This window comes from Eretmochelys imbricata, chromosome 17 (genome assembly GCF_965152235.1).
Source record: "Eretmochelys imbricata isolate rEreImb1 chromosome 17, rEreImb1.hap1, whole genome shotgun sequence".
In the NCBI taxonomy this organism is placed as follows: domain Eukaryota; kingdom Metazoa; phylum Chordata; order Testudines; family Cheloniidae; genus Eretmochelys; species Eretmochelys imbricata.
Window position 1 is genome coordinate 16,593,003 of NC_135588.1, and position 22,395 is coordinate 16,615,397.

A 22,395-nucleotide genomic window follows, 5' to 3' on the forward strand; every position below is an offset into this window, starting at 1 on the left:
TGAAGTGTGTGCCCATCTCAAATAGATGCTGGTGCATTCTAGATTTAGGCATCAATTCTTGCTGGCCTGGGTTAACTTAATAATCATGAGAAATGAAGAATGCCTGATCTTTTGCCTGTAGGATTAATTCATCTAAAAGCTAAGGCATCTATTCTCCCCTTCCATGTTCAGATTCAGAAGTAATGAGCAAGCAGTTCAAATAAAGTATCAGAGGGGAAGCCGTCTTAGTCTGTATCCACAAAAACGGTGGCACCTTAAAGACTAACACGTGTATTTGGGCGGACTCCTCATAGTTCAAATAAAGTTGTTCCTCTCATAAGCAGTAACTGTAAAATACAAAGGGAATATAAATATGGAGTGAAGATTTTACCCACCTCTCCAGGAAGTCTAAGAGAAGGCTTCTGGAAATGGAGCCATGTTAAAATACCCCAAGTTCATAATTTACAGGAATTATGGATACACAGAAGGAAGACAAATTAATTGTTGATGCTGCTGGCGATTACCTGGTCATGCTTCTGTAGGTGGGGAAAATGTCTTGCCTGATTCAGCTGCATTATGTACATCCCTGCTCACTGAAGAGATATGAGAGTTGGGTGAATTACTGTATACACAAATCTCATTGGCTGTAGGGATTTCAGTTTAGGAAAGATTTGTAATTTTTTCAGATGTAAAAAAGTGGAAATAGTTAAGGCAGTTTGGCAGAATGATGTGACAAGTTCCTCTTCTGAAAGGGTAGTTCTAGACTGTGGAATGGAGAGGGAAGCTGTGAATGAGGCCTTTGCATCCAAAGGACAGGTACACTTGGTCTAGGTCCTGATTGGTAATGCAAATGACGACAGCACTATAAGCACGTAAGAGAGAGTCAAAGTATTTTATTTAATTAACACAGTATTTCACAAAGTCTCTATCAAACTGCGTACATCATCACGGACACTTCTGATTCTCAATGTATATAGCAACTCCTTAGTACAATTATAAACTATGCATTTATTAAATACTATAAAATCCAGGTTGGGACCCTAATCTGCTGCATGCTCTACACACACAGTCTTGGCCCCAAAGAGTTTACCAATCTGAATAGAGTAGGCAGCCAAGCAAGATATGAAAGGCACTGAACCACTTCCCCAATCCTTCCCCTTTTTCCATGTATTCTAGGCAACCTGTTCTGCCCTTAATGACCCTCATTTTCATAGCATTTACTACAGGCCCAGTCAGAAGCAAGGGGAACGAACTACAATTGCAGATTAGTCAGGTGTTCAAGGGCTTCCACGGGCAGTGGCCAAGGCCCTATAGGGTTGGTCTTTGCCCCCATTGTATCCTCCACTGGGATCTCCTAGCTGTACATTTTCCCTATTCCCATAGAGGAGAGAAGAGCAGCTTTTGGTGAGGTCTAGAATCTAGGGTGACTCCCTCTTCTGTAGCAGCTGCTGCCTGTTCTCCTCCTCCCACCATCAGCAGCTTCCAGCAGAACTCCCCAGGATTGAATGAAGGTGTGGTCGTAGATGTATTCAGCTTTGCGCTATTCCCCGTCTCCCTGGATTGTTGCTGGAACACACAGGCTGGATGCTACTCCCATTCACTGGCAGCCAACGTTGTGCATACCCTGAATTCCCTGTACGCCTGCAAATTAAAGATTTCTGAAAAGGCAACCAATCTGGTCATTGTAGATACTTTTATTTGTGTACACAGGTGACAAAGGAAATGTTAGTAATGGGTGGGTGTGTTTTAAAAGCTACACTGTAGAATTCCAATCACTTCAATATAATTTATTGTAAAATTTACTGGATATGTTCCAGCACACTGTGACCTTTGAATGAAAGATGCCCTTTTTATTTTAAAGTGCTTCACAAAACTAAGAAAGGGTTTACCTTGCTTTACAAAGGACCACCAGAAGGTGGGGATTTGCCTGCATTTTCACACTGGCAGATTGGGGAATAGAATCTGTATCTTCTCCTTTAATCACTCTCCTACCCCATTTATCTTACACACTTTGAACTCCTGTTTGGGCAACAAATATTTTCCATAAATGCTCCAGGAAATATTACTTGGTTTATTCACCTCTCCCTGCTGAGCACAGAGTACAATAAATCCTGTTTTGCCCTGGCCTAACATCTGTCGAAATCCTGGAACTTATTCAGAGTTCTGTTACTTGATTAACTGTATCCCAGGCAACTTGTATTACCACTAAACTTTAAGCATTTGAACATCTCTCTCCAGGTATTACATCAGAATCTTAAACGAACACATCAACACAATTGCACTTCTCTGACAACTGAGACCAACATTTTCAGAATTGAATTGTAATTTTGAGACACCTTTATAGAGTCAACACTTCTGAAAATGAGGCAGTTTTGAGAGGTATCATATTGGACATTCATCATCACCGGTCACATAACATTTTGCATGGTCTATCAAGTAACACAATATTTCTACAACAAAGGTTAGAACTTTTCTGTTCAGTCGCTTTGGATGAAATTCACCTTTCAACAAAAGAGCCAGGACACGGTCTATGCAGTGCATAAATCTTCAGATTAGGGCTTTAATGGTTTATTAGGCTTTGGGTTGTTCTTCAAAGGTAAATTGCACCCTCAGTCTATTGTCTGTGTCCCTTATTTGTGTGGGCTCTTTGCACAGCAGAGAAGAAAAGAAAGTGTGATTCTAGATACCAACTGGTAGGAAACTTGAGTAGGTGTAAAACCGACCCTGTTTAACTCCTGTTCTGAAACTAACTAGGTGTACCCCTTTTAAGAGGTTAAGGACGTTCTAGATAGTTCTCTTTCCTACATGGACTACGTTAAAGGCCCTGTCTTGCTGCTCTTTGGAGACTTCAGGAATACACCCATTAGTGGGAGCTGCAATTAAGTTTTCCCCCAATCACTAATTACAAAATGCTTGATTGGCCTCCTAGTTTCAGACACAAGAGTAACAGGCACCTTGTTGCTGTGATTAAGGTGTCTCAAATACAAATGAAATGTCAAATCCACATCTGTAAAGAGGCTTAAATTCAACCTTAACTCTCACTGTGCATAGACTGATTAGATCAAATAGACTCCTCCACACAGAGCAAAATTTCATAAGTGAAGTAATTTGTAGTAGGAAAGGTTTCATGTCCATACCTTCCACTGCATAGCTGACTCTTACTACCCTTATTCAAGGTTCTTTCTAATCACTGGTAACAAAAGGGAGGAAATTGCTTGTGTGACCCTTTTCCCTGCTAGTTAGAGAGTACCTGTTCATGCCAGAGCATAAAAGCTTGGTGAACAAGTTTCTAGCAATAACTAGGACTGGCAGGAGACAGTCGCTCCAACACATAACTTGCTGTTCTAAAAACTCCCTTACTAGGCATTTACCTAACCGTTCTCACTCTACCGTGGGTGAAGTTTACCCCTATGCAGCAGGCCAGCATGTACACCACTTAAGACTAAAGTAGTGCATGAGCTTTTCCTTGATTTCCTGCACAGAGGTGCATTTCACTCTCAACGAGCATGTGGTGTAATGCTGCCAGGTAAAACGCTATGCTCCTGAACATTTTAGTGGTCAGAACTAAAGCATGGTTCAAATGCAAGGTCTGAGTTCTAGCAATTCTGAAAAGCAGGTGCAATTCCTGAGGCTGGCAATGCGGTAAAGATGAGATCAGGGCCCTGTTACCTGTCTCAACTCCTATGGATGGCTGTAAAATAAATTCCAAAAGCACAAGAAAGATACTATCTGACAGCACTCTGAATATGATCTGTAGCTGCAGTGATCTTGTTTGTAGTAGCCTTCGGCCCTTCACCATTTGTGAGCACTTCAGTGTATTACTTAGCTATACAGAACTACTCCTATTCTAAAAACTTGGCATCTGGCTGGAAGGTTCGATCCCTCTGTTGGAAGCAGTGTCTGTCCAAGAGCTTTGCTACATTGGGAACTAAACAAGAAATATAATTCATCCGCTTTAATGCCTCCTTACACGAGTCAACTTGGCAAGTTAAACTGTCAACTGCGTTGCTGCTCAGCGGTTTAAAGATTCATTTCACACTTGACAGCAGAAAACATTGGTGAGCAGGCAAGCCATTGCTCCCTTGAATGGATGTGGAGGAAACTCTGACAGAATAACAAAACCTTGGCATTTCCTCTCGGTAACTAGGGGACTTCCATAAAGATCCACCAAGCAGCTGAAATTCACTTGTCGGGGGAGAGGGGGGTGGGCTTTCTCCATATGCTTTTTCCAGTTATTTTTGTGGGACTTCTGGATCCAGCGCATTTACTTTCAGCAGTGTGCATCCATGTCCTTTAAGTTAGTTAACGACTTTTGGCAGGGTTTGGAGAACAGGTGATTCCATTACACTCGTGAAGCCAAGGACCCTTTCTACTGTGTGTGTGTAGCAGTCTTCAAAATAATACAAGCTTCTGCAACTTTGCGACAGCTATTTTTTCAGATTGTAGGGAAGGTACCTTGAAATAAAAGAAAGACAGTGAGTTCACTGCTTCTTTTCCCCCATACCATTATTGACTTTCTGCTTGCGTTTTATTTTCAGTGCTAGGGTTTTCTCCCTGGGCTGCTATCATTCAGGTAGATTTTTGTCTGAGCTGGATAATGTAAAGATTTAAAATTCGTGGGGAGTGTGTGTTGCCTAATTGTTATAACTGATGAATCTCTGAACAGTTCCAAAAATATATGGATGCCAGGAGTCCAGATAATTTAAGAATCCATCATTCCTGCAAAATCCATCTAACTAAGGGAAAGTCTATACTAGAAACTCTTGTCAGCATAGGTATATTGGCAAGGGGGGTGATTTTGTTTTGAAATTACATTGCTGTGCCAGATGTGGTTGCGGATCTAAAGGCAAAAAAGTTCTTTTGGCAGGGTAGCTTATTTTGTTTGCAGAACCAGTATGAGCTGTCCTGGCAAAAGCAGCCTTTTGCAGTATAGCTGTGTATACCCAAGGTGGGTTTACTGGTATAGCTATACTGGGAAAACTTCTGTAATGTAGATTAGATGTTTGTATGGCCCCTCCCATAGTCATTTACAAAAGGGGGTCTTAACCTTTTTCCTTCTGTTTGGCAGACCCCCTGAAGCCTGCTTGGGGCGCCCCCAGTGGGCCCCAGACCCTTTCTTGAGAACCACTGATTTATAACATTCAGTGTTGTTTACTATTTCTTTGTGGTAGCACTGATGATGTGTTAAGTGCTTACCTGAGATTCACGAGGGGACTTCCACAGAGATTTTTTTTCAGTTACCGTGCTTTACAGAGGTCTAATTAATCCTTGCCTCATCCAGTGAGGTACCTTCCATTTTACAAAGAGAAACTGAGGCATCAGACTGACTGGTCAGAGCGAGGACTGGAACTTGCTCAGTCCCATAATAAAACCACTAGACTAATCCTCTCTAATATGAAAATTGAATCCCCTCCTCTTTGAAATTCCATTGGAAGGGGGGTTAAATGGAGAATAGCTTACATATGTTATCAAGTAGCCTTTTTCTCTGCTTTCATGTAGATCTGATTTCCCCCTACATTTGTCCAAAACAGTGCCTTGTAATTCAGTAAAATTTTCACACACACCAAAAAGAAAAACTTCAGTTAATTTCCCCAACACAAATTTCCCATGCCCCTTTCTGAACTAATTCACTTTTATAATAATCACTAATGGCAAACTGTCATTTTGCTTCTGTTAAAGCAAAGAGCGCCACCTAGCTGTGAAATGCTGCTAAGACGTGGACAGTCAGCATCTTTAAAGATAAACTTTAAACTGAAAAGGAGTACTTGTGGCACCTTAGAGACTAACCAATTTATTTGAGCATGAGCTTTCGTGAGCTACAGCTCACTTCATTGCGAATACAGACTAACACGGCTGTTACTCTGAAACTTTAAACTGTTCCTCTCCCACAACTATGCACTTTAACTTCTAGCAGACTCCTAGTACCACTCAGTTATAGTCTTACGGGGACTATACTGTCATACAATGGCCACTTGCTTTGGAAATTTAGGACAAATATCAGATCATTAACGTTGCCACAGCCATGACTTGGTTTGTGGCATCAATCAGATAATTTTATAGGCACCAGATATTTGCTAGCTGATCCAAAAATGTTAATTCCTGTAACAGGGGCAATCAGCACTTGTCATGCTGTTACTCCGATTATGGATACATCAATACATGCAACATCATCCCCGCTTTCTTAGAGTCTGCCAATACAGAGATTCGCTCCTTCCAAGTTTGCTTTTAACATAGGCTAATGCCACCTTGCTATAGAATCAAGTTTGAATGCAAATCATTTATCTAAGAACTGATATGCCCCAACCTCTTGGTTTACAAAAAATGGATCAAAAATTGTATCTATTTTTACCTTTAGTTCGGCATGGCTGCAACATCTGAGTTAACGTAATCTGGATAATCATCTGGGCTTTCTAAATGTACAGAGTTGTTATTGGGAATTGAAAGCATTGATCAATAAATGCATTGATTTACAGACATCTTTATACACCCTGCCAATCTCTTTAAGCCTTGATGTTGATATCAGCTTGTGTGTTCCTTACCAGCCATTTTTCTGTACGTGCCAAGAAATACCAGATTCCAGCATCAAGGCTCCTTGCAAAATCTTCAAGACTGTATGTAACAACAGTTTGCAAGTGTTCCTTCAGTAGATTTTTAGAATAGATCATAACAGATCCACAGAGACATTACAATCTACTGGATTTATAAACAGGGCACACACACAAAATCAAGAAACGGTTTGCTTAGAGCATCCCCAAATCAGATACGAGAAGTTCCTAAATACACTCAACAGCGCATATCACAACCAAAGCTATCCCTATGTGCTCATGGGAAGCTACATATCCAATTGAACCTCTGTTTTAAAAAATTAACCTAACCAAGGCTTTTATGCTGACATAATTACTGCTGGCCCATCAGGGAGCTTCATAGTCCAGGGACATAAGATACAAAGTTACTGTTGCTTGTTTGTTTCCTGGTCTTAGGGCTCCAAAAGCAAGGCAGAGTTTGCAGCATGGAGAGTTAAAAACTGAGAAGGTTTGAAATAAGAGAAGAGACAGTCTTCTGTAAGGGCCTGCTGGGGGATCTCAGTCAAATTTTAGGCCTTCCAACTCTGTCTGTGCTCCCTTAAATATCAGAAAGGCAAGAGTCACGTAAAGATTCCAAGCTAGTACTCAAAATCATTGCTAAGATATGCAACAATGTGCAATTACTTTTTAAAATGTTTCTATTATCATGACTGTACAGGAAAAGTACAAGGAAAATCTCTCGAGGCAGGGGTCATGTCTTCATCTGCAGCTCGCAGAATGGGACCCCATTGAGGTGCTACTGTAAAAATATTAAACAACAATAGTTTCAGAACATACCTGACATATTTGATTGTTGCCATATCTTTATAGATGCACTATTCTCATAGTCCTCCACATCATCTGTGAGCAAGAAAAGTGTGCACAGAGCAATGAAAGCAAGTGGACTAAGAATGTGGAACCGTTCTTTGAAATGTCTCACTTCCACCCTCTAAAAATGTAACCATTTGGACAAGGCTGAGTTCCCAGTCACACCTGTGGGCTTGTGCATTTTAATGTGGAGCAACTCCACTCCCATGTCTGGTCATCACCATCTCATCTACTTCCCAGTTTAGCGTGTGCTTTGTCTTGTTTTTCTTCCCAGGCATGGGTTAGACCTGCCTGTTGATGCTACTGCTGCCCATTATACCCAATGTAATCACAAAGTTAATTGTGATCAGATTCTGAGGTGTTATCAACACAGCATATAATATCAAAAGTCAAAATTAATCCACAATTCTGAAAAAATATCCCAGAGATAAATGTTCTCAGAAGTTCATAATCTCTAAGCAGAATTCCCCCTCTTCTTCACTGAAACCAAAGCTACAATGAACTCTGTGCAGAGCCCCAATGACTTCAGCTGGATTCCATGTGGGGAACTACCTATATGGAGCTCATTTCACGATAAAGGTCTATGTGAGTAAAGCTTTTAAAGCTTTACTTTAAGCGAAGTGATCGGGGGCCCTGCTCCGTGACTGGGGCTTCTCAGCACCACTGCAATACACACAGTAATCATCCCCCGAAAGCGGACACTTACCAGACTCAGTGCTATTGGATGCCCCGATCACAACATTTTGATAGGAACAGGAATCCTCTTCCTTTTCTGTAAGAGATAAAAAGGAAGGACTTAATGTGTTGGATGATGGTGAGAGCTCTCCGCGCATGGCTCTGTGTACAACACTAAGTTTCAGCACCATCCACCAGTGGAGAAGTGGTGTTTACCACAAAGAAACAAATGCACTACTTAAGGAAGTTAGCAGAAAGGTCACTGTAAAAGACTGTGCTAGAACTGGAGTTTGTGAGGCATATTCACTTTTAGTATAATCCCTTTACCATGTTAACATGGGATCAGATCCTGCATTGAAATCAACTGGAGTTTTGCCGCTGGCCTCAAGGAGAGCAAGACTGGGTGTTCATGACAGAGTTTAGAGAGGCTGGGAGCATCTGCTGGATGATAATAGAGCAGGGGTGGGCAAACTATGGCCCGGGGGGGCCGCATCCAGCCCTCCAGGTATTTTAATCTGGCCCTCAAGCGCTTGCTGGGGAGTGGGGTCTGGGGCTTGCCCTGCTCCACATGGCTTCCGGAAGCAATGGCATATCTCCCCTCTGGCTCCTACATGTAGGGGCAGCCAGGGGGCTCTGAGGCACACTGCCCCCACCCTAAGCACTGCCCCCGCAGCTCCCATTGACCGGGAACCGCGGCCAATGGGAGCTGCAGGGGCGGCACCAGCGGACAGGGCAGTGCGCAGAGCCGCCTGGCTCCGCCTCCGTGTAGGAGCCTGAGGGAGGACATGCCACTGCTTCTGGGAGCTGCTTGAGGTAAGCACCCCTGACCCCCTCCTGCACCCCAACCCCCTTCCCCAGCCCCAATCCCCCTCCAGCCCTCTGAACCCCTCGGTCCCAGCCCAGAGCACCCTCCTGCACCCTCAACCTCTCTAGTGCATGCAGTTATAGCAGTATAACAGTGCCTTACACTGACATAGTATATTTCCTTTCCTGTATGGGAAATTAGCTAGCCCAGTATAAGCCCTTTTAAACTGTATCCACACTAGGAAGTTGTATTGCTTTAACTATGAGTATAGTAAAGTTGTCTGAGTTGTATGTAAACATGCCAGTTGGCAGGCTTGAAACCAATGTTACCTACTGAGCCCACAAGGCAGCCGGGCAGTTGAGAAACCTGCATCTGCTGTGCACTGCTCCACCTAACCAGATAGAGACCATTTCTGGGGTGAAAGGATTCTTCATTTTCCATGGCCAAATCACTCCTTGGCCTCTCTGCTGAGACTAATAACAAAGGATGGTTTTCTTGGGACAAGGACACAGATTCAGTGAATTGGATGGAAACGCTCGCCAACGAACCATGAGAGAATAAGTTTCCGTCATTACTGCCTACTCTGAAACTGCTCTCTCAAAAAAGTAATGGTGATGGGAGCTGTCTGTGTTTACTGTCGGTCAGTGGCTTCCAGATCAAATGGGCACCGATTGCTGGTTTTAAAGGACGTTTTTCTAACTACCACTGTCTATTTTCAGATTAGCACCACAGCTGAGAGAGACTATTGGCTGAGAGAAAGGCTCAAGTACAGGCATTAAATAATATTTATAATTAGAATCTGTTTAAAAACCAACCATGATGTACATGGGCAGTTAAACCACACGAGCAACTGCCTGCAGTTTACTATCTGAAATGTACATCCACAGATGCAGAAAATATAACAGTTGATGTGGTCACCACATCAAAGTTAGGAAGATTCTGCAGCTATTCATTCTTGCAAATAGACATGCCAATCACTTTCCATCTTGCTTTAACCCCTCCTATGGCACAAAATGGAATATCCCTCCCCAAATAGTTACTTTTTACCACACACATAAAAAAACCATGCCAGGAATATGTTTCTTTTTCTTTTTTTTCCCCTCAAAAATAAGACCATCTTTGAATGGAAAACAGACAAAGTTTTGAAATTTCTTTCGGACAAAAAAATGGATTATCCAAAAATGGTGTCAGAATCAGATAAAATTTCAGATAAGTTTTGCACACTTTAGGATATCAAAATGGCCATTTCACAGAATTTCACACATGCAGCATCTGCACTGCGTTTTTTGAGAGTCTCCTCCTGCCCATAATTTTCACACAGTCCTCAAACACTAGTTTTATAAAATAGAAAAACAAAATAATTACAGACATTGCTCGGATTGCAAGTTTTTGGGACAAAGACTGCCATTTAGTATGCATATGTATGGCACCAGGCACAATGGGGTCCTGATCTCCATGAAGTTCTGTGGTAACTACCACAATATAAAAGAATAATAATTAAACAAATAAGTCAGATACGTTTTTTTAAAGGTCTTTACACCACATCCACCTTCTGGTGACAGACTACTTAAATTAGTTAACCTCTTTTTTGTACTTTTAAGAACAGTGTATTAAACACCTCTTTCTGTTACAACTTATTTAACTCTAAGTGTATTACAGGATTTAGTTTTGCAGAAGCAATTTGGGACAGAGTTTTCATGAAAGACCCTAGACAAAATAGGACCCTAATTATGATGATTATTAATTATTGTTTTTATTATGGTATTGCCTAGGGGTCAGGGCTTCATTGTTCACGGCACCGTACAAACATATAACAAAGAGACAACCTCTGCCCTGAAGAGCTTTCAATTCTGCAATGGGTTTAGCTGCGCCTGCATGGAGCCCCGTTAAAGTATACGTCTCTCTAAACATAGCTTCCAGACTTGCTACCTCATCTGTTCTGTATTTAACACTGATTAGTGTTCCTAACAGTAGAGATCTGGGGCACCGTCCTGCATCCCTCACTTACAAGAGCAGGCCCACTTACTGCAGTGGGCCCGCTTGTGAGGATGAGAGCTGCAGGATCAGCCCCAAGGTCCAGGACCTGCAAGCATTTACTCTCGGGAGTAGCTTGAGACACTTCAGGTAGCCAAACGGGATTAATCCCTCCCAGTGCATCCAGGGAAGCACATCGATAAGCGTGTGTGGCGTCAGGGCCTAGGTGGATGCACCTTTCAAGTTATGAGAACACAGAATATCATATGGTTTGAAAAACAAAGTGACCATTGGAGATTTAAGACCTGTGGCACTTTGTATTCTCTTCCCCGGGACAGCCAGCTGCCTCAGAGAATTCCCCTGTGAATGTTAAACCTCAGGGAATTCCCCTGTGAATGTAAGGTGCTTGGTATAGGACAGCAGTGCCCAAATCACTTTCCTGACTTGCCTGGGCTTGGGGCTGATTTTGTTTGCACCACCTACTGTACGCCACTGAGACAAGCACTTGATGGTGCCGCTGTTAGGCAGGGATAGCATCACCTTTGAACATTCAGGGCTTTGGCTCTGGACTACCTGCGGCTTCAGGCAATGATCTGCCACTGGCCTGAAGCCAACCAGGGCTTAATGAAAATAAACAGCTGATTTGCACTGAAGGATGGCACCTGACCATAGCCCTGAAGCGTGTCACAGCTTTTCAGTGGTTTTGCCGCTCTGTAGAACACTCCTTTTGTATTCCCCGTCCTGCCACAATAACTTTTAACCCCTTGCTGCCCATGAGCCATATGTCTGTTCCTTAACTAAAATTGTGTCAAACCATACTGTAACAAAGGAGAAAGATAAAAGAAGAAAATTGTCTGTTTCCAGCTCATTCTAAACCCACACTATAACCTCGCTGGCTGGAAATACTTCACTGGTTTTATCGTCCATAATAGGATTGAATAAACAGTCATTCATTTGTCTGTCTTGTGAACATACCATTTGGTGGTCTCAAGAACATCCCACAGTTGTAGTAATCTGTAGCTATAGGGTTGCTGGAAAAGATAAAACATCTCAGTCTTAGATATTTTCTGCCTTTGAGATGGCACTTGGGGCAAAATCCCACTCACCTTACTCATGCGTGGGACCCCAATTTCCCAGCCACCCCATGACCCCAAATCAATCAGAAAGAGCCATAGAGCCTTCTCTTCCCAGAATCTTAAATTTTCCTTAAAGTTGCCACAACTATCAGAAGCTGCCTCATCTCCTGGGCAATACACATCTAACTGAGTAAACCAAATACAAAACTTCCAGAGAGGCAGCCCAAAGCTACTTCTTTTAAATGACATTTCTGTGACCCACATCAATACCGCTGTCCATTTCTGTGATTAATCTAATAGGTAGATTCTACAGTAGTAGGTCCATGTGAAGGTGAAGTATTTGGTTTTCTGTATCTTGGTTGCATCTGGCACGGGTATGTTTCTTGTAAGTGATTGGCTCCTTGTCCAATATCATTCTTGAAACAAGCTAATTGTATTCTTCATGGTTCTAATACTACACAGACTACAAGATATGTAGTTTCACGTTCAGGTGTGAGCTGCACTAAAGGCTAATATGATACAATGGAAGTCATATTCAATACGAGTTAGGTACAACTGCAGAACTTGGACATGGAACACCTTCTCTGTGCTTGTATCCTGCTTAGCACCTGGCTTCCCATAGGTTATTCATGACAAATTCAGAAGCACTTAGGACAGATTTTTCATTCCCATCCTGAGATCTTGCATATTCTTCTGAGAGTAACCGCAATAGCAAGTTACTATTCACAGCGGAAACAATGGCTCGCAGTACTGTGGCCCACTGCAAGGTCTTAGAGAGAGTGTGAAATTAACAGAGCTATGCATAATCTGAATAATGAAACCACAGGAATGTCATGATCTTCAAAGCTCTGCTTCAGAACCCAAATCTTTGGAATTTAATTTCCTCTTTAAGAAGATGAACTAAACCCACTGTAACATCCTACAATTCAAAGCTACCATTAGCAAGGGAGACTAAAGAGATTAGATTCAATGTCCTGGTGGATGAGAGAAAGATTGACTTACACATAGGCAGCATCCAGTTCCTGGTTGTCTTCTGCAAGTACAAATCGTTTGCCATTAGCACAGTCTCAGGGACATTTCTCACAGTGCAAAATCAAAATAAAACCACAAAACTGATCCAGAAAAAGTCTATGCACTTAGAAACACACAGGGCCAGGTTAGATTCTCCAGGAACATCTGTAGGCGATTGCTTCCCTTCAGACAAGAATTCCAGCTCTTTCCTTTCTCACTCAGTTTTTTACTGGATCTGTGTATCTCTTGTCTCTGAAAAATTAACACTTCTCCCCCCCCACAATGTACTGTTGCACATTCTGCACCAGTCTCACCTTCCTGTTCTCTTGTCTTGGTGTTCCTCATCTCCTCCCCACACCCCATTCTGCAACACCTTCTTCTCTGCACGCCCCACCCTGCTGCTTTCTAATGCACTGCCCAGAATCTTCAAAGTGAACTAACCAAAGGGCATCACTCGCAAGCTTGCCACTCAGACACCTCAAGAGAAGCATCTGAGCAGGCTTAAAATCTTGAGCAAGCCACATCCAGCCTCACATCCTTGAACTAAGCATGCATTCAATGCAAGTTTTGCCATTGACTTCCATGGGAGCAGGACTGGACCCTATGGGTATGTCTACGTGGCAATAAAACACCCGCAGCTGATCCTCGTCAGCTGCCGTGGGCTTGTGGGGCTCAGGGTGCAGGGCTGTAAAACTGAAGTGTAGAAGCTTGGGCTGGAGCCTGGGCTCTAAGACCTCACAAGCAGGGAGGGTCCCAGCCCAAGCCTGAACATCTACATAACAATTTGATAGTTCCACATCCCACATCCGAGGCCGCTGATGTGGGCCAGCCGTGGGAGTTTTATTCAGTGTAGATGTACTGTAAGAGCCCAGGGAAAGAGAATTTAAGGGGCTTTGTTTTAGGTAAAGAGTAATTTAGCATATAGTCTAGGTTATCCTAAAGCAGTGATTCTCAACCAGTGGTACGTGTACCCCTGGGGGTATGCAGAGGTGCTCAAGGGGGTACCTCAACTCATCTAGAGATTTGCCTAGTTTTACAACAGGCTACATAAAAAGCATTAGCGAAGTCAGTACAAACTACAATTTCATACAGACCATGACTTGTTTGTACTGCTCTATGTAGTATACCCTGAAAATGTAAGTTCAATATTTACATTCCAATTGGTTTATTTTATAATTATATGGTAAAAAGGGGAAAGACAGCAAGTTTTCAGTAATAGCGTGGTGTGACACTTCTGTATTTTTATGTCTGATTTTGTAAGCAAGTAGTTTTTAAGCAAGGTGAAACTTGGGGTACACAAGACAAATCAAACTCCAGAAAGGGGTACAGTAGCCTGGAAAGGCTGAGAGCCACTGTCCTCAAGGACTATGAGGCCTGGTCAAGTGGCATAAATAGTTAAACAAAAGGATTCAATGAGCTCCTCTATAAAAAACATACTGAGCAATGCCATCGTTTGGGCTTCAACATAATCATCTGTGGCCTTTGTCATGGTTGCCTCACTCTATCATTGCACAGTGGGCTAGTGCCCCGATCAGCCCTATCTTCCTCCAAAGATAAAGTGTCCGTTATAGAGCTGTGCTGCTGGAGACCTCAAGACTGGAATAATTACTATATTCCTATGCATTAAAGAATAAAATACTAACGAAGGGAATTCGGACAGCAGGAAATGCCTTCTTCCTGCTACCTCTATTATTATTATTATTATTATTAATTATTTGTATTACGGTACCATCCAGAGGCCCCATCTGAGATTAGAAACTTGTTGTGCTATGGATGCTACTAAGAGACAGTCCCTGCCGCTCTTACAATCTAAATAGACAGGAGAGGAGAAAGGCAGCATTCTGACCTCCATTTTACAGCTGGGGAACATCTTTTAGCCTAAGAAATATCCTGACACATCTGAATACAGGCAGGGTGTGATTAGCAACTCCAAGGGAAGCCAGCCCATGTACTAACAGATTCTCCACTCAGAGAAGGGACAGGAACAGAAATGTGATGTTGCTTCCAAAGGCTGGTGACCTTCCATCTAATTTAGGTTTAGAAAGCAGAAACACCCACATACAGTAAAGCAGGGATCACAGCTTTTCATTTTCCCACTGTTATTTTAAACAGAGGAGTAGATCCAGTCCTAGCATAAGTGGGCGCAAGGTCTATTGACTTCAATGGGAGTTACTTATACTAAGGCCGAATTGTTCTCAGCCTAACTGAATTTTGCTGCAGTTGTAATGTTTACCTCTCCTGAAATTTTGGTATCTGGGCTCTGCACTGTCACCTAGAAGAGAGCACATGTTGACATTGTACGTTAGCCGTGATATGCTAGCTAGCAATTACAGGGGCTATGAAATCAGATTCGGAGGCAATCAAGCCACGAGATGTGAAATAGAGCTCAGTATAAAAAGAAAGGAGAAATGATGAATTGTGGAACATGGGACCAAGCTGGGGAAATGCTCGAACAGGAAGAGCCATCTAGGTCACTAATTAGGAAATAGATTTGGGGGTGAGAGAGGAAGAATCACCAACATCATCAGCTCAGTGCAACACTGTAGGAAAAACAGAAACATGAGATAGCAAGCTACAGTAGCAGAGACTAGAATCCAAAACAAAAGTGGCAATACGACTGCTTCTCTCTAAGACCCTTGCTAAACTCTACCCCGGGCAGAGCGGGTAGCGCTGTGGTTAGAGCATTGGTCTGAGACAGAGTACAGCTCGTTTCAATTCTCAGCTCCGCCACAGACTTCCTCTGTGAGCTTGGGGGAGTCACTTAATCTCAGTGTCCCAGTTTCCCGTCCGCAAAGTGAGGGTAACAACAGACCGACAGACTTCAATAGGGGGTCTGGGGATACATTCATTCAATATTTGTGAGGTCCTCACATACTACCTAGAAAGGGGCTCGAAAACTTGGACAGAACACTTAAGGACTCTGTCTCCATGGCCGGCAAGGTGCTTCTGGGAACAGCTGTACGGGGGACCAAAGATGTGAAAACTCCCTCCCCTCTGGTATTTCAGCAGAGCCCTGGTTTGCAGATCAAACCAGGGTGTGGTGCGAGACACACATTTTAGGAAAAGCTGTGGTCCACCCGAGTTATCTATTATTATTAATTATTATTATTACTGGGATGTTTAAGCTGTTGGAAGGGCTCCGCATTTGCAATCAGCAAGATCTTTCCCCCAAAGGAACAGGGTTTGTAGCAAGGGACGGGAGGATAATAAATGAATATAAGCAGAAAGTCAACAGGAAAAACTCCCTGATTGCAGTTTAACCCAGTCCTAGGGCCATTGGATGAGAAGCCTGATCTTCAAAAGGGCATTTTTTCCACCACATTCTCACAAGTAGCCACTCCTATAGCCCTTGGCTAAGCAAGAGGAGGGGGTAAAGCTGAGCTGGTATTACTCCTTGCTCACCAATGACTAGGTAGAACACTGTCTCACAGCAGCACAGGGATGGCAGCTGTTTGTATGGAATATTGTGGGGAAGAGGGATTTCACTTAATACCACATTTAGGGCCTGATTCCCAGAAGCGTTGAGCACCAAAACTTCAGTTGAAATTACTGGGAGATGCAGGTGCTCCGCTTCTCTGAAAATCCAGGTCACCTGCCCACATGCTACAGCAATGGACACTCAGAAAATTCAGCTGGAATACTGTGTACAGAGCTGGCTACCGCACCCCAGCAAGACAGCCATTGCTTAGGGGAGGGTGCAGCGTAGGGCAACAGAGATCAGGTCTGAAGAATCTGCAAAGTTGTGGAAAGACTCAGGAGCTTGGTCTCAAAGGAAAAGAGAAGAGGAGAACTAAAAATAGAGTTTTCAAAGGGGCTAAAAGGTGCTAGACAGAAATAGTCACATAGGTAAAGGGTTTAAACAGGGAAAATATGGATAGAGAATGTAGGCAACATTCCATCATGCAGAGATGATGCATGCATGCACCCAACAAGTTACGTAGGGTGTCATGAAGATTCGTTGTGTTTGTTTGTATAGTTCTACAAATGTTTGTGCATTAGGGTATTATTATAGGAGTAGGTTGTAGCGTTAGCTAACTTACTTCCAAGGTAACACCTGTCCCCATAATGCACCATTCAGAATTCAAAATGGATGACCATAAATGGGAACGGAACATCCTCTCCTGGGCTTAGCTTCCGTGAACATTGTAGGCATATACAGGAGTCAGGGATCTTTTACCATATATGTTCCATTTGCCAATATAAACAGGCAAAGATTTGTAATATTCCCACACACTAATTTCGTATTAGAGTAACAACCCACCCAGGGCAGATGACAAAAGGTAAAGAAATGGATACTTTTGTATAAATACCTACCATCAATGCGTGAGGCCTGCAGTCGCTCACTGGTTTTCCTGAAAGAGATAAATTTATTAATGTAACAGATTCCTGCAAATGCTATTTCTCCCGCTGTGTAGGTCTATCCCTGGGATACAAGCCATTCACACTGGAAAGTAGCTTAAATCCCAGTTCTATACAAACTATATTAAATATTGGATATTACAGTGGTCCCCAACCAATGGGCTGAACAATCCCCACACTCCACGGAGCTTTTCCTGGTGGTGCTGTGCAACAGGAGACATTTTGAGGACTAAGAACTGGCGTATTTGGAATGGGATGTGGATAAACAAATATATACTCGAGCCACAATATTTCTCCCATATATTATCCATATCCGTTTGCTAGGGCTTCATAGTATCAAAACGGTTAAAATCAAGGACCTCCTGCACTACTTGCCTTTCATCTGCAATGACAGTTCATTTCTGTGGCTTGATTTTAAGGATTCATGCTAGTGGATGCTATAAAAGCATTTGGAACGCAGATATCAAGAAGATTTAGAACATTATGGAAGGATAAGCAGTAAATTAAATATAAGCCAAGCCAGGGAGTTCAGATCCAAATCCTCAATTTTCTCAAAGTTTGGGGGGACCCAGTGGCCCAAATTTTGGCTGAAATATCTTATTTTGTCACCTACCTTGTTACTGGGATGTTGTCTGGCAATTTAATTTGCTCTTGCCTTGTCACTGCAACTGGCATGGGAAATAAAATCAGTTGTTGAAGGTTATGGCAGCAGGAGACACGTTTTCAAACTGAGCACAGAGCAGTCAAATGCAAAGGATTGCCAAGTATTTGCAGACTACGAAATCCAGAACTTTTTCAATTACCTACTTAAAAAGCATAGGATGGGCCAAGGAAGGAAATGACTATAGAAACCTGTTGTATCTACAAGCAACAGGAACAGGCCACTACAAACAAGTACATGTTAGATAAAGCTCCAGTCTTAATAGTTATGCTGGTCCCTTTTCCCCCTGTAAGTTATCTGACATTTTCTCCAAATTTGCATGAGTTTCCATCCCTAAGCTGCTAGCAGTTCTTTTTTATAGACTTCCACTCTGAAAACTATCGCTATGGGTTCTCCCAGATGCTCCAACAGCAACTTCTCCTGAGGTTTGATTGCATCTGTCGTTGTCCTAGATCTTGTTAAAATAAAGATTTCTTCGATTGTTTGGCCCATTGCTGCTTAATAATCCTCACTCTCCTCCAGGGCTGGAGGGCTGCAGAAAGGCAAAGTATTATTAAATGTAAGTTGCTACAGCCCACTTTTGTTCATTTTTAAATTAATTTCTCTCCACGCCATAAAAACCTCTTCCCAGTTCTACCTATCTATATTAGGGACTTCTCTGGCCCCTCTCACTGTAGTAATCAAGTGAGGCTGGAAATTGCTATTATCCCCACATATTACAGATGGGGAAACTGAGGCATGTAAATACTAAGTGACTTGCCCTAGCTCATATAGGGAATTTGTGGCAGAGAAGGGAACTGAATCCAGGTCTCCCAAATCCCAGGCAGGTACCATAACCACTGAACTATCCTTTCTCTCTATGCTGGTTTAATCCTTCTGTGGCTGGGAACACATTCCATTGTACAACAGAAACAGCACTCTTTGGACCGATGGATCATCGGAGGCAGAATATCCACAGCTCCGATTACTGGAGCTTTCCACTGCATTTGTTGCTGTTGATCATGGTTTAGCATTGTCCCATTTTAAAGACACTGGAGGAGTCAAAGGACACCTGCTGCGATGACCCATATCCATTACTGTCAGGGAACAGCCTGGTAGGACTGTTGGACGACTGCTCTTCTGCCACCAGAGCACTCCCTCAGTTTTCCCCCATCCCAGACAGTCACAGCATCTCACTGCTGGGGAAAACTGAGACATCAAGTCAAATCCCAGCAAGACATGGAGGACACCCAGATCTGTTTCATTTACATTCTGAGCTAGCAGCACCGTCTTTCAGCTCTCAGAGGTCAGCACCTGGATGTAAAACAGCTGCTTGAGGCAGCAAGACAGAGGTATTGTAGGCAGAGAGAAGAAAATGCTTTGAAAATCCAGCTCCCACCATAGTGTCTCGCTCTGTGGCGGGAGCCTTGCTGCTCAGATCCTCATGTCACTTTGCAGCCTCAACACCCTTCTGGACTCCTCGTTGCTGCTAGATACTCTAACGACTACCACTGCAAAAGACGTTATCTTCCAGCTGCAGCTGGCCAGAAGACTGCACCACATCCTGTCCAACACGGACTTGGCCATGATGCTCTCTAGGCTGGATTACTCTAGTTCACGGTATCTAGCTTCGAAATGCAATTGGTTCAAAATGCGGCAGGCCCATCTCCCCAGCAGCACAATCCCATAGTGCTTTGCTTGTTTTAATAGCGGCCATTAGAACACCAGGCACATTCCAAGGTCTCAGTCCTATGCTCCATTGGATTGGCTCTTGTTACCCAAGAAACTTTCCCCTCTCTCAGTGTGACAGCACTCTCCCGAGAGACCTGTGGTCCTCAGGCACTAGGAAGCAGCTTCAAGAGCCAGAAGACAGAGTTTTCTCAATAGTCAGCTCAAGACTGTGTAATTCCTTTGCACAAACCTTGCTCCTTTCAGAGCCAGGCATAATACTTCTTTCTTTCAGATTAGCTTTCCCAAAACCCAATCAGAAACAGCAGGGGAAGGGAGGTAGGAGCGGAAGATGATAATAAAGAGAAGAGGGGGAAATAATTAAAATTTTTTAAAAAAGAGACTAGAAAATATAAAGAAAGACAAAGGAAGGAGAAAAAAGAAAGAAGGGGCAGCAGGAGAGGAAAGAAAAGATCAAAATGGAAGTCCCCTTGGGGTGACTCAAAGGAACAAGGGACCAAGTGATGGTGCCTTTCTTTGGTGCTGTGATATTACTGCACTCAGGATGGTAGGAGTACTTAGATAGACTACAGCGGGAAGCCAGTGCCTCAGCAAGCTTAACTTCCAACACCTTCTTTGTTTACGATGACCTTTAATACCTACCCAATCAGCAGCTCAGTTTAGGATGAAACCAAAAGTTCAGCTTGTAACCAAATGTGCCGCAGGAAGCAGTGACAGGGCAAGGATAAATGAGTCATTCGTATCAATTTGGGTTCAAGTGTTTCCCCTTCACTCTCTGTCATTTTCAGGGGCAGTTTAAGTTTCTGCTCAGAAGAGCAGGAACCCTGTAGCCTAAGCCAATATGTTGTTACATTTCACAATACAGATTCTATGTGGCACTAAATATTTAGGCTGGGATTTTAAAGGAACTTAGGGGAATTAGGTACCCAAATCCCAAGTGGGCACCTTAGTCTGCTTTGAAAATCTCAGCCTTCTGGTTCTGTCAGTTAGACCTTCCATGCTTTCCCAACTGTAATGCATTATTCTTTGAGACAGGAATTTAATTCTCTGCACTGCAGGACACGGTCATGAAAAAAAAGACACAAATTTGTATCCTTGCAAAAACTGCAGCCTGAAAAACTTTCTCAGTACTTACAAGAAGATTCTTCCAGATATCTACAGAGTTTTGTAAAAATGCATACTCACTTGAATGGGATCGTATCACCTCAAATCCCTGCTGGTTTTCATGCCTGAAAATACAGGGAAAGTTTTGGCCAATGCAATATGTCCTAAAGGGAAAGACATGCAATGCGGGGCGGGGGGGGCATTGATGATGTCACAAAGCATAAGACCGGGGTCTCAAACATGTGGCCATTTCCTGCAGCCGGCCATAGACGCCGACTCCACCGGCAGCCAAGCTCCCCTCACCCCCTGTCCCCCTGCCTCCCATCTCTGCCCCCCCTCACGCGCACCACGTCCCCACTCCTCCACCTACCTCCCAGAGCTTTCCACCACCAAACAGCTGTTTGGCGGCACTTAGGACTTTCCAGGAGGGATGGGGGAGGAGCAGGGACATGGCACGCTCAGGGGAGGAGGCGCAGAAGAGGCAGGGCCGTGGCAGGGATTTTGGGAAGAGGTTGGAATAGAGGCAGGGAGGAGCAGAGTTTGGGTGGGGACTTTGGGGAAGGGGTTGGAATGGGGGCGGGGAAGGGGTGGCAAGAGGTGGGGCAGGGGCAGGGCCTCATGGAAGGGGTGGAGTGGGGGCGGGGCCGGGGGTAGGAGAGGGCTTTTGTATCTTTGTATGAAAAAGTGTCAGTGATGCGCCAATGTACTAGTCCTCATGTGGGCCTCGTGGTGATTTGAGTTTGAGACTCCTGCATAAGACTGTGGCAGAAGCCACTAAGGGTATGAAAGTGGAAGCTAAGGAAAGAGGAGGCTTATATTTCACAGCACATCAGCACGAAGGCTTTTGCAACTGAAATCCAAAGAAAGGGGCTTCCCTGATCACTTTAAATGTGAATATTTCTCTGAGGGGGGCAGACAAGTTGTTTGATTTACAGCTAGAGCTGGGCAAATAACTGACTCTATAGCCCAATGAACTGAAAAACCATTCTCACTCTCTCTCTGGCCCAGTGACTAGTCAAGTATTTTATACAACGTGGAACAGCTGCAACAGGAGAGACTGAGAAAGACCCGACCCAGAATACCCTATGGTCCAATGACTAGGGCACTCCCCGGTGAGTGTCTTAGCCAAAGGACGATAGGTATTAGGGAGGCACCACCATCATCTTCGCCTCCTCCTCCTCCTCTCCTCTGGCTGTGTTATGAATGGAGCCTAAGTCCCAAACATATTTTTTGGCCAAAATTTTTGGTGACATCATGTCACATTCATGAACACTTTCGGGTCAACCAAAACTTCATTTTCAGCAAACAAACTAGGAGTCAAAAAAATTTCACCCAGCTCTATTTTCAGCCTCTTTATGGATCTGATCTTGTGACCTTTGACGTCAATGGGAGCATTGCCAATGACCCTTGAACACACAACAGGAGCTGGGGAGGGAACCCAAGGATGGGGGCAAAGCCAGGTGTGATGAAGAGATAATCCTGGTCCAGAAAACAATAATGATTTTGACTCTTTCCATCCCATCATGGAAGCATTTTGACATAAAGTATGTGCAGACTTGCAATAGAATTCAAAAGGTTCTAGAGACAGGTCCACAAAGCCCAGAAGGAAAGTTTAACCTCTTGCATACCTTGGGTCTGTTCCAGGGGTGGGCAAACTTTTTGGCCCAAGGGCCACATCTGGGTATGGAAATT

At 43.5% G+C, this 22,395-nt stretch overlaps 1 protein-coding gene across 1 annotated transcript in view; it reads right to left on the bottom strand.

Annotated features, from left to right (window-relative positions):
- Window positions 1-882: 882 nt before the first annotated feature.
- Window positions 883-22,395, bottom strand: part of LAT2 (linker for activation of T cells family member 2) — a 36,409-nt gene continuing 14,896 nt past the window's right edge. Inside the window, exons 5-14 of the mRNA XM_077836938.1 lie at window positions 20,785-20,828; window positions 17,884-17,938; window positions 17,226-17,263; window positions 15,145-15,183; window positions 12,903-12,933; window positions 11,800-11,855; window positions 8,077-8,142; window positions 7,341-7,403; window positions 6,329-6,389; window positions 883-4,434 (exon numbers count right to left, since the gene is read on the bottom strand). Coding sequence (XP_077693064.1) covers window positions 6,331-6,389; window positions 7,341-7,403; window positions 8,077-8,142; window positions 11,800-11,855; window positions 12,903-12,933; window positions 15,145-15,183; window positions 17,226-17,263; window positions 17,884-17,938; window positions 20,785-20,828 — 451 coding nt within the window. The 3' untranslated portion in view covers window positions 883-4,434; window positions 6,329-6,330. The remainder of the gene's footprint in view (window positions 4,435-6,328; window positions 6,390-7,340; window positions 7,404-8,076; window positions 8,143-11,799; window positions 11,856-12,902; window positions 12,934-15,144; window positions 15,184-17,225; window positions 17,264-17,883; window positions 17,939-20,784; window positions 20,829-22,395) is intronic.